Source organism: Heloderma suspectum, chromosome 1, assembly GCF_057233095.1.
Source record: "Heloderma suspectum isolate Gila_16-S chromosome 1, 16-S_ref, whole genome shotgun sequence".
NCBI lineage: Eukaryota > Metazoa > Chordata > Lepidosauria > Squamata > Helodermatidae > Heloderma > Heloderma suspectum.
The window spans coordinates 86,115,332-86,131,825 of NC_139458.1; the positions used below are offsets into that span (position 1 = coordinate 86,115,332).

Below are 16,494 nucleotides of genomic sequence, written 5' to 3' on the forward strand. Positions count from 1 at the left end.
CAAACACAGCCAACAACAAACACCCATGAAAGTAAAAACAGTGTATAGACAACTAAATATTAAGCAACTGCAATGTGTAAGCAAAATAAAAAGGGAAGAAATAATTATGAAGAAAGCAAGCTATGGCTACGCAATGACAGATGATATTTCTCTGAAAGCTTCATCTGGACTTAAAAATACAGTACATAATAATCTTAAATGCAGGGGGGGATACACGTAAGTATTGCAGAAGATCAAATCGCAAAGTGAACAAATGATGGTGAGGGAAAGACCCGCAGACTGTAGGAAAGGAATAATATGTTTCTCCATCCCAAAAGAGGCACCTACGCTTGTGTTACCTTAGCTCCTACCAGTTATGTTAGAACAGCCTCAAACTTCGGATTTTCTTAGTAGTTTTTACCCAGCCAGCACCTGAAGGTTTAGATCAAGATTCTTTCATTTAATCATGAGTGCTTGCACAGTACCACAGAAGTGCATCTCTTTAAGCAAGCAAAAATGAAAAGGAAGCACAGAAAATGAAAATCTGCAGAATCCATGTGCTGGCAAATCCCAGCACTCTCTTCTCACCCTCACCCCAGCCCCTTCATATTAGAGAGAAAACAAGTATGTTTTTAACCTTTGTGTCAAGGGCCATCTTTAACCCATCACTTCATTGTGAAATAGCTCCATGGCAAAAAAAGAAAAAGAAAATGTGAACAGCTGCTAAGCAGGTGGTGAGCTTCTTCACATAAACTAAGAATGTGCATCCATGGACTACTTTGCTGTTCAGAATCTATGCTGGAGACCGTTTCTGAATATATATATATTTTCAGAACATATATATTCATATTCATTCTTACAAATAGCACATAACCATGTGTTGCAGGAGAGATTCCACAGATGCTTCAGCATAAAAATCTGCTAATAAATAAGGCTGACAACAAATGAAATGTATGTATTCTGTTCATAGTATGCAGAAGTAACAGCAGAGTTTAGGAAAACCACTGGCAAGACGGCTATATTATGGTGTTCGTTTGTTTTTACATACAAGAACGTTAATACCAGGGCTTTAAAAAAAACCCACCCACCCTGTTCAACAGGCACCTAAAAATCTGATATTGGTTCCATCAAATCTGATTTTGCCAACTAAAAATTTGAAATATATTTCCATTCAAAGGGGTATAAAAATATAAAACATTTCCTCTTAACCTGGACTACTTCATATGCTATAGATTCTCCTAAAATAAAGGAGTCAGCTGTTCCATGATGTTTCAAATCCTCCCCACTTGTGCTTTTAAAAAAAAAAATTGAAGTTTTCACTAAATTACACCCCAATTAAAGTGAAAGGGATGGGCGAGGAAGCTATATATTCAAGTTATTGGGAGCCTAAATGACAATATGATGAAAACTCTAATTTAAAACCACAATAGCAATTGCATGTTAAGATATGGAGATATTAATTGTTCGGTATTTTTTTTTTCATTCATACCTCCAAAAGGTTTTTGAACTTGAAGGCAAAAGAACAGTATCAGCGGCCCGTAGAACTTAACACTGGGAGTTATTACAAACCTAGGTAGCTTCTCTGAACAGCTGATTCCCTGTAAATGAAATATTTTGGCCAATTTTACATATTTTTTCATATTACATTGTCGTCAGTCACATTTATAGATTTTTTTTAAAATAATGTATCCATCAGGGGCAACTACACGCATTCCACATGGTGTCAGAAGGTCCCCTGACCCATTTTAGCAGCTTTTCAGAAGAAGCATATCAGCAGCACATACCACGAACAAGCAGAAGTAGTTCCACTCACAAGATCCCAGTCAAAGAATGTAAAATAAGGCTCCCAACTGACTGAGCAATGAAGGGTGCAATCCTATGCATGTTTAGACAGAAAAAAAAGTCCTACAACTCCCAGTGTTCCCCAGCCAGCATGTAGGAGTTTTTTTTCTGTCTAAACATGCGTAGGATTGCACCCTAAGGGAGCAATCCTATGGCCCCCAGATATAATCTGGGAGGGCATAGGATAATTCAGATTCCTGGATCTGAGGTCAGAGACACCACTCCAACTGCAGATCCAGGAATCTGCACTTCCTGCCACTTCCACATCCCCCTCACAGCCAGAATGGAGAGAACTGTGCCAGTGACCTCAGAGAGGGGGCAAAGGGAGCCTGCTGGTGGATGGGGTGGGGGGTGGAAACTGGGGAAGCTGGGATACGATGTATCCTGAGGCCTCCCCATCCTCCTTCCCTCCTCCTCTGACATGCTCAAGGCAGACAGATGAAAAAGCCCATCTAGCCAAAATGCAAAAAAGATCGCTTCCGCTGCTCCTCCTACTCTGAATAGGATGCCCATAACCTTCCGAGTTCAGTGGCTTACTGGCATCGCCATAGGATTGTGCCCTAAGTTGATTAATCATCTGACTTTTAATGAATTAATGAAATAAATCAGATTTTAATTTTTATTATATCAAAGTGTCATTAACGGTGCGTCTTTTGGAGATAATGAAGAAAATGTAAAATAACTGACACTTTAATTAAAGCCACCATTCATTTTTGGAAAAGGCCATATTTAATATTTCATTTTCATTCCCTTATACGGAAACAAAACCAAAATAATCTTAAACAAAAGGTAGTCTTACTTGCAGCTCTACCTATTAAATATGTCTTCACCAATAAGATGTATCCTATTAATCAACTAAAGATTCAACTGAGCAGTCTATGAATACTTGCATCCCTAAACATGATGCAATAAAAGCTGTATCAACTAAGGTTGGTGTAGAAGCATGCAAGTTGAAAGTTTTCAGTTTTCTCCCTCCCTCTCTATCTCACTCTCAGAAGACAGAGCATGGAGTCATTCATCTTATCCCTGGGGGATATAGGAGAAGAAACAATTATTTTAAATCAAAGTAGATTTGGGCAAAACTTCCTGATTAAAAGAGCAGTTCAGCAACAGAATAAATGATGTATGGAAGGTGTGGAATCTCATTGCTTCGAAGTTACACAAAAAAAGCCAGATACACATTTGTTAATTATACTATAGGCCTGGGATAGCCTAAGTTGCAGTGGGGATGGGGAGGAGGGTTGATTAGATGAACCATTGGAGCACTTCCAACTCTACAATTCTGTGATTCCAGAACACTGACAGATGTGGCTCTAATTTCATCCCTACATCTTTGCCAGATGTTGCATCCTCTATAGACTAAAAGGAAGAAGGGGGGGGAGGTACCCATAAACACAATTACAAATCTACAGATATGTATTTGCAGTTGTGTGTATTACTGTAGCAGGTTTTAGATTATAATTCAGACCATGGTGACATCTACTGCAAACACAGGACTTAAGTTACTAGGTCTGCTGAAACAGGCTCTCTTGCATTTGCAAGCACAGTCAAGAATGCTAGTCTGAATAGTTAGCATGGATATCAAGTCACACATCTATAGACTTTCTTACAGCAGTCATGCTGTCTTTGCTGCCCTCCGTGGTTAATCAAAAGGTAATAGTTTCTGTCCTAACCATATTGGTTAATTGACCCATTTTGTCCGCAAGCAGAATGGCTAGCAAAAAAGGCTAAGAAAAGCAGAATGAATTAAGGGAGCAGAGACCTCTTCTGGCTGTTTATGATATTGGCAAAGTCTCTCAGCACAAGAAAAATGTCAGTAGAATCACATGCATTAACTTAAGTAATCTAATTACCTCACATGTGATCCAAGTGCACATTAGTTTCCAGGGCTTGTACAGGAAAACTCCTACTATCTCACAAATCTGGAGTTCATATTAGTTATGAACGTCCCAGATACTTATGCTTAATTTCACACACTTCACTCTGATCCCTGTACTCCTTATTACAGTCCCCAGGAATGCTATTTACCAGAAGTAATAGTGGGCTCAAGTGACTGCTTCCTCATTAAAAAAATAAAGTGCTTTAAAATCATTTCTAGCTTTTATGATTGTAAATAAGTTCTGAAAGTGAATGACTATGCACAGAAAACATACAGGTTTTCAAACTAGTACTGGGTTGTCTCTTTTAAAAGAAACATGTTTGAAAGTCCTGACACACTTTGTCATTTAACTATCAATCTTCCTCAGTCTTAATGTATATCTATTACTCATTTATCCCACATATCCCTTTATTCATATATCTAGATAACTGTGCTCCTAGAGCAGGTTCTCTCTTCTGTCAAAAGTTTGGTAAACCAGGGTGGCCCGCCTACAGTTCCCTTCAGTCCTAGACACCATAGCTAATGGTGAGGGATGATATAAGCCAAAGCATCTGGAAGGCCACTTGTGGTGTAGGAAATCCAACTGGAACGCAATTAAGGTAAGGTTATATGAGCATTCACATACATACAAGATACACTGACAGAAGTATGCCTCGCTGCTTCAGGATTCTGAAGCCAGCTTATCGTGGGTTATTTAACCCATGATGAGCTGCAGCACATGCCGGGTGCATGTGGCTGCCATTTTGAATATGCAACCCCCTGAGCCGGGCGATTGGGGGTTACAGTGTATCATGTGAACCCTACTACTAATCGAGGGTTATGCAAGGGTTGTTTAACCCTTGAATAACCCACACTGGTCGGGTTCACATGATACACCACAACTCCTGATCACCTCGATTGGAGGTTGAGTATTTATGATGGTTGCCCACACACACTGCAGCTCATTATGGATTATTTAACCCACCATGTCGTGCAAACCAAGTCCACAGAATTTGAAAACCGCTACTGCAATCACTGCTGGTTCCATTTTAGAATGTACACAATTGATCAAGGTCTACTATCTTCTTAAATGCATCTATGCAATATATTACACCGGGCATATCATGGACCTATTGAAGTCTTTATTCACTCAGTCATCATTAAACGGACAAACCATCAAACCACAGGCTTATTTACACTATCTGTGAGTGGGGCTGTGCATATTATATACTATAGCAAAATTAAAATTCTGTGTGAAGAAAAGCAATATTCTGTTACCTATATGCATTGTGCAACTTCGCTGTCTTACAAAAATTAAGCACATTTGCACGTATTTGCTTGTTTGGCATACATTCTTCTGCTGCTGCTAGTCATGGGTTAGGACAATAATCTATAAAAGGCACTGAATCCTCACGCCTTGGAAATTTCCTCACTGTATGCATTCAAAGATGTCACCAGGTATTGTGCCCAGACTACTTCGAGATTTTCATGGCTTTAAGGTCAATTTTTCGCAAAACAAAACCTCAAGGCTAGGATTCTCAGAATGCTAAAATGTGAAACTATATAGAATCACAATATGCATAGTCCTGTAGAAAACTGCAAAACTTTGCCAGATTATACAAATCCACATCCACAATCTCCATCCTGTTTTCCTTTTGTGTCCTGTCTTTTAGATTATATGCCTGAGGGCAGATAATAATTTTTTAAAATTGATCTGTAAACCTCTCAGGGAGTCTTTTTAGATGTAGAACGGGGCAAAAATACTGTGAAGGAAGGAAGGAAGGAAGGAAGGAAGGAAGGAAGGAAGGAAGGCAGGCAGGCAGGCAGGCAGGCAGGCAGGCATGCCTGCCCACACGAAGTTCTTCATATTACTAGTTAGCAAGAGTACAGAAAGCATTAGTCACAAGAGGTATTGTGCACAGATTGCCATTTTTGTCCTTTCTGTGTATATTCTGCATCACACTAGCCCCTAATGAGTCCAAGTGATCATTTGGAACTCCATTTACAAATAAGATAAAATGACCAAAACTCCAAATCCTATCCAGTCCTTCAAAGAACCTTCAAAACTACTTCTCTGAAATCCATGTTGTAGTGATTCTGTTTATCGCTTCAAGGAACTAAAGATCAAACACATCTTGAACCTAATGTTACTTGGAAGCAAGTCCTATTTACTTCAGTGGGACATAACTGCCATCTAAGAGACTTAAGAGGTGGATGGACTTTCATTTGACAAGATAAGTCATGTTGATTGAGAGCAAAACAGAAAATTAATTTTGAGTAACTTCAGTGTACCTACTCAGCACAATTCAGCAAAATGCAATATTCAGCACATCCTCTGAACAAATTAAACATTAAAATACAGGAACATGCAGACCATTATGACATTTGCCCAACATGTCAATTCACCAAGACATGTAAACTTGGGCTTTGACTCCCAGGACAGTATTCATGGCTTATATTCAATCTATTCTACCTGTCTCTGCATCTCCTCAATCTGCCGCTGGGGTATGCTTTGCAGAATGTTGTACATTTCAGACATCTTTTCTTCAGGTATCACCACAGAAGCCCTAAAGTGTAAAAAGGAAAACAGGGAAAATTTTAGAAAATGCCACAGAAGCACATATGATTCATCTACCTTACTGGCAACATCCCCCCACTTTGACAAAAACAAATTTCAGAGAAAGGCAAGAGTGCTTGCATCCAGACTTAGCCCAAGAACAGAAGGGCTCTCTTCCATCTGCAGAAGGCGTTTGATCCAGCAGAGGCTTTCCACTGATCCACTGAGGAGAGGAGGAGATTTTTTGCAGCTTTCTCACTCCCCCATGATCTGCTCTGGAGGGTGGGGACACAGAAAGCTGCCTTATATGGAGTCAGAACATTGGTCCATCTAGCCCAGCACTGTCGACACTGACTGGCAGCTGCTCTCCAAAGTTTCAGCCAGGATTTTTTCCAGCCCTACTTGGAGATGCTGGGGATTGAACCTGGAACTTTCTGAACGCAACGCAGGTGCTCTACCACTGAGCCACAACTCCTCCAGGTGGTGCTGTGGGCTGCAGGGGGTCATGGCAATTGGTGAAAATCGCTTCCCTCCCCTTCCCACTGGCCAGAACATCCCGAATGCCATTCCACTTAAGGAGCGCTCCCACTGACAGGAGCAAACTCTCTGGATTCAATACAGTGTCTTATTGGTTCATTATTTAGTTAATTGAAACTGGAAAACTTTTTTGTGTGTGGAGCCAAGTTGATAAGCCCAAGGAGAAAAGGGAATATATGAAAATTAATCTGAAGGGAATGGCTGGTCACGAAAAATACAATACCCCTCCCTCCTACATACTGTATAGAAATATGACACTCTGTTTATACATTGCATGAACACCAACAAAGTTCAGTCTACATATGTATCTTAACTTCATCTTTTTTCCTCAGCGTCAACCCCTGCATACCCATGCAGTTGGCAAATAAGTTGCAACAATTAAACACACAACAAGACTATAGATAACGTAAGTTCAGAATCTGTTGGCTTAAAATGTGTTGTTTTATTCTTTTATCTTGGGTTTTATTCTTTTATCTTGTTCACTGCTCCGAAATCTTTGATGTGGAGCGGTATATAAATATTGCAAGTTAAATTAACAAATAACATACCTCTTCCAGTCCAGAACTTCAGAGAAAGGCAGAATATAAGAATCAGCTATGACAACAGGGATGCAACCAGCTTGAAGTACATCACTCAGTACAGCTTGTCCCAAGCGGGCTCCTCGCAGAACCACACAGAATGTAGCTTCCTGTTGGCAAATGGCACATGAAATGGACATGGTAAGACACAACTCCTTTCCTTACTATGGCAGCATGGGAAAGAGTAGCTGCATCATTCTGAATCTTGCTATCTCACCTGTTAACTTATTTGCCATATGAATACCTATCATCATCATCAAAACCAGAAAGCCAGTGTGGTATAGTGGTTCGAGTGTTGGATTGGGAGCCAGAGATCTGGGTTCGAGTCCCCACTAGGCCATGGAAGCTGACTGGGTGGCTTTGGGCCAGTCACAAACTTTCAGCCCAACCTACTTCACAGGGTTGTTGTGAAAATAAAATGGAGAAGAGGAGAATTATGTATGCTGCTTTGGGTTACTTGGAGGAAAAAAGGCAGGAAATAAATGCAGTAAATAAATAAAGTGGATACACAGAGCATTCTCTGCCTTGTAGAATGTTGTGCTTTGTAGCTGGGCTCGACGGTTGCCAATCATGACAAATGCAAACCAGGCTTTTTCATAAGTCTTTTTTCTTTTAGATCAGAAGTTCTAAAACAACATCCTAGGAAGCCTTCCCAAATAATTATTGAGCTTCCTCAAGGGATGTTATTTTGCTTGCAGAGATCCTCTCATCTATTGGTGAAGTAGACAGCAGAAGGTTCACATTTAAATCCATGAAGGTCTCCATTCCTGTCCCTGCCCACCGAGAGATGGATAACAAAATCAAATGAATGGAAAGCTGGAAAAGCCTCCATCCTCCTCCTGCCCTGCCTGGCTCTTGCCAACAGGGCGTTATCTAGACAGAGCATTCAGATGTCATGTCGTGTCAATTAAAACTCACGTGATTAACTGATTAAGATTTATTTAAAGCAGCAGACTACCCTAGTCTAGCGACCTGACCAGGTTTTCCAAACATGCATATACAGGTGTTTAAATTTACATGAACAACATCCACACTTTACATATTAACTGCAAGAAATACTAGTTACACAGCAAACACATTTACCAGTTAACTGATGAGCTACTCTAAATAGGAAAGTAAACAAGGTCTTTTTATTACAGCACCCACCAGTTCTGTTAATGCCAAACATAGGTACTGTAAGAGGTGCAAGGGGTAGGCTCAGCACCAGGTGAATGCCATAAGCCAGCAAGAATTCTTCCACACAGCACAACTGCTCATATCTGCTCTTAAGTGGGTGAAAAATCACAGATCTCTAGGTCATCAAAAGAGGCCCTTCTCACCTGCTAAGGGTAGTTAGGGTGGTGAGTACAAGGGAGAGGGTCTTCTCAGTTGTGGCCCTGCATTTCTGGAAACTGCTTCTATTGGGGGTTTATCAGGCTTCTTCCTTGTAGGTCTTCAGGAAGGCTCTGAAGACCCACTTGTTTTCACTGGCTTTTCCATACCCTGTGGTCTGCAGGTTTTACTGGCATTTATAGTATTTTTACTGAACATTTATTGCTTCTCCATAGTATTTTGCATAGTTTTGTATTTTTTTTCCTTGTACACTGCCTTAAAAGGGTTCCATATAATTCTTAATTAATTAATTAAATAAAGTTCTAGGCCATCACTTCAAAGTTTGTCATGGATTTCAATAGCTGATTAGATGTGAAAAACATTTTCCAGTTTTGGAAGAATTCTTAGAAAACATGTAGCTATACCACAAGATACTGCACTCCCATTAGAAAACCAATTTTTTAAAAGTGAAGCATCTGCATATATTTGCAATGAGCCTTTCTTGGTGGGTGTGAAATTATGCATATATATTCTAAATAAAACTGCTAAATAACAATTCCTGTCTCGTGCCTCTGACAGGGACTGCACTTTTGCTTAGGAAGTTGATGATGTGGTTTGTGAAGTATGTGTTTGCACAGTCGCTGGTCTTAACATGGCAAACTTGGGGAACGTCTGAGAGGACAGAGTGAGCAGAAGTCAGCAGCATCTGGTTGTGAGTTGACTGATTGGACTACTAATAGAATTCATTAAGAGCAAAGAGAAACTAGAACGTAATAGGCTGGTCCCACAGATTAGGGAAGAGTAGCAGAGTTTAAGTGCACTGAAAGAACTGCAAGATACCTCTTGTGATAGCAGCAGGAGAACAGAGAGCCCAAAAGCACTTTGCTGCTAATGGTCTGAGAGAGCCTATCCCCTTGGGAAATTGGGTGTTCTCTTTTATAGAAAATACAGGAGTTCTTGTATGGAATAAACTCCCATTTTCAGCTTTCAATTTGGCTTAAGCACTTTGTTTGTTTAAAGGGTCAAAGCGTGAAGAAAGTACAAGAGCATCCTGCGCTGACAATGCCAAAGCAAATCTAATTCTGACATGTGGAACAAATTACACAATGAAATGCATTTGCCTTAACTGACAGGCTTCTGCGGGTTGATCGCAACTGGCTTTCAGTGTGGTGCACCCTATACTGTGCTTTTCTCCTGCAGAAGTGAATGGAAGCCAGCCGCTCTGGTGAGAGACTGGAAGGGATTGCAGAGAGAAAATGAGGCAGGAGAAAAATGCCTTCTCTCTGACATGTTTGGGTCCAGTTATCAAAGCAGGGGAGAAAGGTTTTGCTCCAACATATTATTTTTTAAAATTCTATACCATCCTTCAGCCACAAAAATGGGTTCAAGGGTAGTGTACAAAGATAGTACATAGAAAATGAATTACAATAAAACATCAATCCAAAAATGAGAGGAATGGTGTTCCCCCATGCTGCAGTTACTTTTTTCCACAGGAGTGAATGGGCTGCACCTGGGCTGTGTCCCAAAATTTGATTCTTCCACAAGACTGACTAGCTAGTGTTCTGCTATATGGAGAAGGTAATGGGGGGTACTCATGGCAAAGACCCTACAAGGCTCGATGATTACTGCACCTTTCCCCAAAGCAACCGCTTCTGTCAAGGAGCTGTAGCTCAGTGGTTGAGCACCTGCTTTGCATGCAGACGGTCTTAGGTTCAATCCCCGGCATCTTTAGGGAGGGTTAGAAAAACTCCTGCCTGAAACCCTTGAGAGCCACTGCCAATCAGTCTAAACAATACTGGGCTAGATGGACCGAAGGTTTGACTCTATATAAGGCACTCTGTTCCACTGTAAATCTTCCTCTTTTCCTTTGTAAATCTACCATGACTGCCACCCCCAGGAATTATGCCAGATTAGCATACATTAATACGTTAGTACATCTGAGGAACAAAAAAGCCAGAAATGTCACTTGATAAGATTATGGAGCACCAGGTGGAAAATCCTAGTCATTCCGCTAGGGGGCAGGGAAGAAAATGAGATTTAAGAGGAAAAAAATACCCATATGAAGATGCTCATCTACCCAACTAAACATTTTTCTTGTCTAGACCAAATTTACTATAAATACATCTCATATCATCACCGTTATCAGCCAGACATTCCAAAGGGAGATGTTGCGTTCTGTGAGGGAAACTATTTTAACTATCACTGCGTGACAGATATAAGGTTTTTCTTTCCTCACAATAACTCTCTTTGACTGCTATTCTAGAATAATTCAGTCTGCCTTTAAAGAATCAAAAAGGAAACAGAAATCAGATGCCCTAACTTGGATTTAGGGGACCCCTTCATTCCACTTCTCATCACAGGATTTTAAACATTTTTGGCATATAAACAAGACATTTCCATAACAGTGCATTTTTCTTCAGAATGCTGCTGTTTTCATCCTCCTTTATAGAAGTTCTATAAGGGACTGATCATTTGCTATAGTTAGAGATGGAGAGCAGCAGTTATAAGCAGTATTTTCTTCTCCATATTTCTACACCAAAGTACCTTTATGCCCTGTGTTCATTAGAGCACACCAGGAGATACACAGATCAGGTTTTATCTTCCTTGCCTCAAGAAAAATGCCTTCAAAGCTGTAGATTTAACAGTATTGCTGCTTCCTAAATTATAGAAGTACAAGTATGAGATCTAATTTAAGAAGTTCATTTGTCAGGGAAGGAAAGTTATTCACATTTGTACAACTGGATATGCAACACATCCATTTACAGAAATCTTCTCCCATTAGTAAGTGTGTCCCTGGATTTCGGTGTCTTCTGTTCACAAAAAGAAAGAGCAACTTTCATTCATGGAAGAGCAACTCTGTATCCAAGCCAGTGTGTATAATCAGTGAGCAGTTGTATGATACATCTAATCCTTCAACTATAATGGCACCTTAGACCACTTTGAAAAAATTCATACTCTCCTGTAACCAAACGAAAAATGGTAGGATACACTTCACAGGCATCATTACCTGAAGCACCTGAGGATAATCAAAGATCTGATTCTTGTGGCAACGTTTACGAATAAAAGGGATTCCCTCCGAGAGGTTGGTACACTTGTCCAGGATCAGCACAGATTCTGCATTTTCAGCTTGAAGAGCTTCCAATTCAGAATGGTATTCAGGATGAAGAGCCATTTGCAATGATAGGAGAAAGTACCTGCGGGGACTGAAGAGCACAACAATGGGAACCTGACAAATACAGCAGTGTTCTTTCTAGATAATCTAGGACGTGCATCCCTTTATGTTGCTCTTAGCTTATTAGCGTTACAGACATGCCCCTAACCATTTCCCCTTTCGTGTTTCGGACAGTCAACAAGATGAGCATTGAAAACTCTCACATATTGCTACAGTAAAGCTGAATTCTGGAGGGACTCATAAATCCATTGTATGAGGAACAAGCAGTAGATACATACATGAGGTACACAGTTGTGAATTATAAAGTACAGTATATATAAGGAGTCCCACCTAGTTCCATGTCCTGGAATCCTGAATAAGTATAGCGGGATTGCAGGCTAAGAACCTGATCCTTCGTATGCTTACTCATGTCAGTCTCACTGAATTTGAATGTGTGCACTGAATTGCAATCTGAGGTTGAAATATTAAGCATCCTTATCTGGAAGCAAGTTCTACTGAAACAAATGGGACTTCATTCCCAATAAAATACTGTTAAGATACTTCAAAAGCAGATTGGAAAGCACCAAATTATGCACATTTTACAAGCAGTCTTGGCTTCATATTGAAAAGGATTTCCTCTTAAACTAAACCTCTGCTTTATTCCTTCTTTGGCTAGATGCCAGCTTGCCCTAAGTGCTGCTTGTAAAAATTTCTGTGGCAATATGTATAACAGAAGTTTTTTTCCTCCTGACAACTGCTGCTGAACTATCCAATTTTTGTTAGCAATACAGCAGATACACAGCAAGTCCTCCCTAACTTAGGGCCTTGTCTCAACATAATGCAGGCATCCCTTCTGTTTCAAAGAAGGACCTAACTTTTAATCAAACTGATATCTTTTGGTAACCATCAGTTAACTTTAGATGATACAAGTGATGAGCATGGCCTATAATGCATATGAGTAGCATTTAATAAGAAACTTATGTTGTTGTTGTTGTTGTTGTTGTTCAGTCGTGTCCGACTCTTCGTGACCCCATGGACCATAGCACGCCAGGCCTTCCTGTCCTGCGCTCTCTCCCGGAGTGTGCTCAGGTTCATATTCATTGCATGAAGAAACTTATAGACATGACTAAAAAACCCCTCAGGAATACATACTGATTCATACATGCACTCAGCAACCAATCCACAACTGGTACTGGTAACAGAACACTACCAGTGCTGCTGAGAATCAACCCCAGGTTTCAGTTAGGTATTCATAGCTTTAGAAGTAATGCAAGCAGTATTCTGTAGATTAGGTTACACTAGAGTGTTATCAGGAGTCAAACGTACGTTACAATCAGGGGTCAGGAGGAGAGGTCACCTTCTCCTATACTATAGGGCCAGTACTATACTGTAGGGCCTATAGTATGTATCTTGCTTTACTTGAGTCATCTGGAGCTATTTGCTCAACAGATACTCTGTCTGTTGAGCATCTGCTTTACAACTCTCAAAAACTGGCAGCTTAATCTGGGACAGGCAGCTACTGGGTAGATAATCCTGCCTTTGAACATATGAAGCTGACATACTGAGCCAGACCATCAGTCCATCCAGCATCGTATTGTCTATGCTGACTGGGTAAGATCTCAAGTATTTCCCATACCTCTATCGTCGCTTAATGGCCGTCTGTTGATAAAATTTACAACTTTGTAACACATGTGAAGACAAACATTCCTTACAGTTCTACTTAACAACATTGCCTTGATGCTCTGACTAAGATGCAAGATATAGCAGCAACAGCAGCAGCCACTCCAGTAGCAAGAGGGGAAGAGGGAAGACCAGCTGCCCCGGCAATGATAGTAAGTGAGCTTTTACCATCTTGCTTGCTTTGGGAACCTTCCTCTCAAGTAGACCTGCTGCAGATTTGGCTCAGAGAGTTCCTGCTTCCTAGAGAGGATGTCCAGTGATGCAGCATTTTCCAGCACACCCAACCTCACTGGACCACCACTGGGACCAAGGGGGCCATAAGAGAGATGCTGGCCTTGGATGGTAGGGTCATGTGCAATTCCAAAAGGGGTCACCCCTTTAGGATCCCTGGAAACTAAGGGCACCTCACTTCGTGTTGGTGGAGGTGTCTGTGTATGTGTTTTCTGCGGGGACCTGCTATGACTGCTCTGACCTCTCAGAACTCGTATTTTTAGTATTTTTAGAACTCGTATCAATTATTAAAGTGATAACTGGCAGGAGGGGATACGGTGGGAGATTTCAGTCTAATTGTTTCAGGGGAAGGAGGGTAGGCAGTTGCTGGCCTTGTTATCTACCGAAAGAAGCCATAGTGACAGTGAAGGTAGTCCTCCCAGTCAAAAGATCCTATTTTTTAATATCACTGGGGAAACACCACTTATCCAGGATTTCATTCTGGATGATGATGTGAACCTTGGGACCTCCCTGTATCAGGGAGACCTGACTGAGGGAAGAGAGGGGAGTGTATCTCACCCTGCTCTGCCTGCCATTTTATTCCATGGTACAACAGGCTAGGCCCAGGCAGGGTGTGTGTGTGTGTGTGTGTGTGTGTGTGTGTGTGTTTGTGTGAGCAGTCTATATAAATTCTGTCTCCATAGGAGGGGCTGTGACTCAGTGGTAGAGCACATGCTCTGCATGCAGAAGGTCTCTAGTTCAACCCCTGGCATCTTTAGGTAAGTCTGGAAAAAGTCCTGCCTGAAACATTGGAGAGCTGCTGTCACTCAGTGTCAACAATACTAGGCTACATGGACCCACAGTCTGATTCTGCATAAGGTAGCTTCCTATGTTCTCTCACTAACCATCCAACAGTTTGCTAACTTTGAATGCATGTTGCTGTGGTTGGGTGGCCGAGACAGCACAGAGATTCTGTTGATGTACCATCTACCCCACTGCTTAAGAGTCTCCCTTCCTGAAGTAGCCAGGGTGATCTCAGGGTTGGCACTGGATCACTCCAGGCTTCTTGTTCTGGGGGATTTCAACATTCACACTGAGGTTGCTCAATCAGGAGCGGCTCGGGATTTCATGTCCGCCATGGCAACTGTGCACCTGTACCAACTACTATCTGCAAAGGTGGAGGCCCAGTTAAAATGGTCTGCCCCAGGAGACTGATGTATCCAAATGCTTTCCTGAACATGCATTAGGAATTTCCTGTCTTGCTGTTGGAGGTACTGTTGAAGCCATGGCTGATCTGTGGAAAATGGAGATGGCTAGGACTGTTGAGACTCTCATTCCTAAGCACTCTCTTCCTCTTAGTAGAGCCAGATCAGCTTTCTGGTTTAACAGGGAGTTGAGGGCAACGAAACAGGACGGATGTCAGTTAGAGTGCCACTGGAGTAAAACTCAGGATGAAACTGACCAAACACAGGTGAAAGACCATTTAAAGACTTTTGCTGTGGTGGTGAGAGCAGAGAAGAAAACCTACTTCTCTGCCACCTTCATATTGGCACAGAATAGACTGGCAATTCTTTTCTGTACTGTGTGAGGCCTCTTCAAGGTGCTGGAGAGGGGGAACCAGAGCGGTTAGTGGCTCACTGTGAACAATTTGATTTATTCTTTGCAGATAATTGCTCAGATTTGCCTTGACTTGGACACCTGTATTAGGGAAGGGCAGATTGATGGAACCTCGGAAACTGCTTGTCTAGTTGTGTTAGTTTCTTTTCAACTTGTAGGTCTTGAGAATGTGGACAGGGTATTGGGAATGGTGAGGGCCACGACCCATGTAGTTGACCCTTGCCCTTCTTGGCTGATGTGGTACTAATGCTGTGGCTAAGAAAAGTGATTAATGCCTCTTTGTGGGAGGGGGTTGTTCCCTCTTGCTTAAAAGAGGCAGTAATAAGACCTTAACTAAATAGCCTTTCCTTGATCCAGGAGACATGTCTAACTATAAGTCTGTCTCAAATGTGCCATTCTTGGCTAAGATGATCGAGAAGGTGGTGACGTTGCAATTCCAGTTATATCCAGATGATACCGATTATCTGGATCCATTTCAGTTGGGTTTTCAGCCAGGATGTGGCACTGAGATTGCTTTGGTCACCCTGGTGGATGATCTACAGTGGGAACTGGATAGGGAGTACAGAACCCTATTCATTCTCCTGGACCTCTCAGCAGCTTTCAGTATCATCAACCATGATATCCTTCTGGACCATCTGATGGCTGGGCCTTGGGGATGCTGTTTTGCAGTGGTTTTGGTCCTTGGGTGCAGAGACACATCTTTTTAATCTAGCCTTTTAAATTATGTAGTTGTTTTAACATTTTAATGTTTTACCATTTTTAAATGGTCTTATTTTTATTGTTTACAGGTTTATTATTTTAAATTCCCATGCACTGCCTTGATGCCTTTTTAGCAAAAAAAAGGTGATATTTACGTACATGTTAATAGTAAATAAATAATAAATAAAGTATACAGGGAGTTTTGTGTTTTAAAGTTCTATTATCAGATGCTCATAAGGCACTCCTAGTTTTATAATTGCAAAGCCATGGGTTCATAATAAAAATGAAACTGAACTCATTGTAGATTCCCAAAATGTATAGCACTTAAAACATGCATCAGCACAGCTGTAGGTATGTGCTAGAAATACCAAAGGCCTAAGCTAAGCAGCATATGATTGAAGTCATTCTTTAAGGGGAGATGGGGGGAATCTGTCAAGCCTGCCTACGTATTAAACAAGAGAGAGAGCAATTCCCA

General features: G+C 41.2%; 1 protein-coding gene across 2 annotated transcripts in view; it reads right to left on the reverse strand.

Moving 5' to 3' along the window:
- The window catches only part of EXT2 (exostosin glycosyltransferase 2), a 137,979-nt gene that overhangs the window by 96,800 nt on the left and 24,685 nt on the right, over nucleotides 1-16,494 (reverse strand). For both annotated transcript variants that reach the window (XM_084850909.1, XM_084850915.1), the window contains exons 5-7: nucleotides 11,670-11,865; nucleotides 7,322-7,461; nucleotides 6,153-6,246 (exon numbers count right to left, since the gene is read on the reverse strand). In XM_084850909.1, coding sequence (XP_084707035.1) covers nucleotides 6,153-6,246; nucleotides 7,322-7,461; nucleotides 11,670-11,865 — 430 coding nt within the window. The remainder of the gene's footprint in view (nucleotides 1-6,152; nucleotides 6,247-7,321; nucleotides 7,462-11,669; nucleotides 11,866-16,494) is intronic.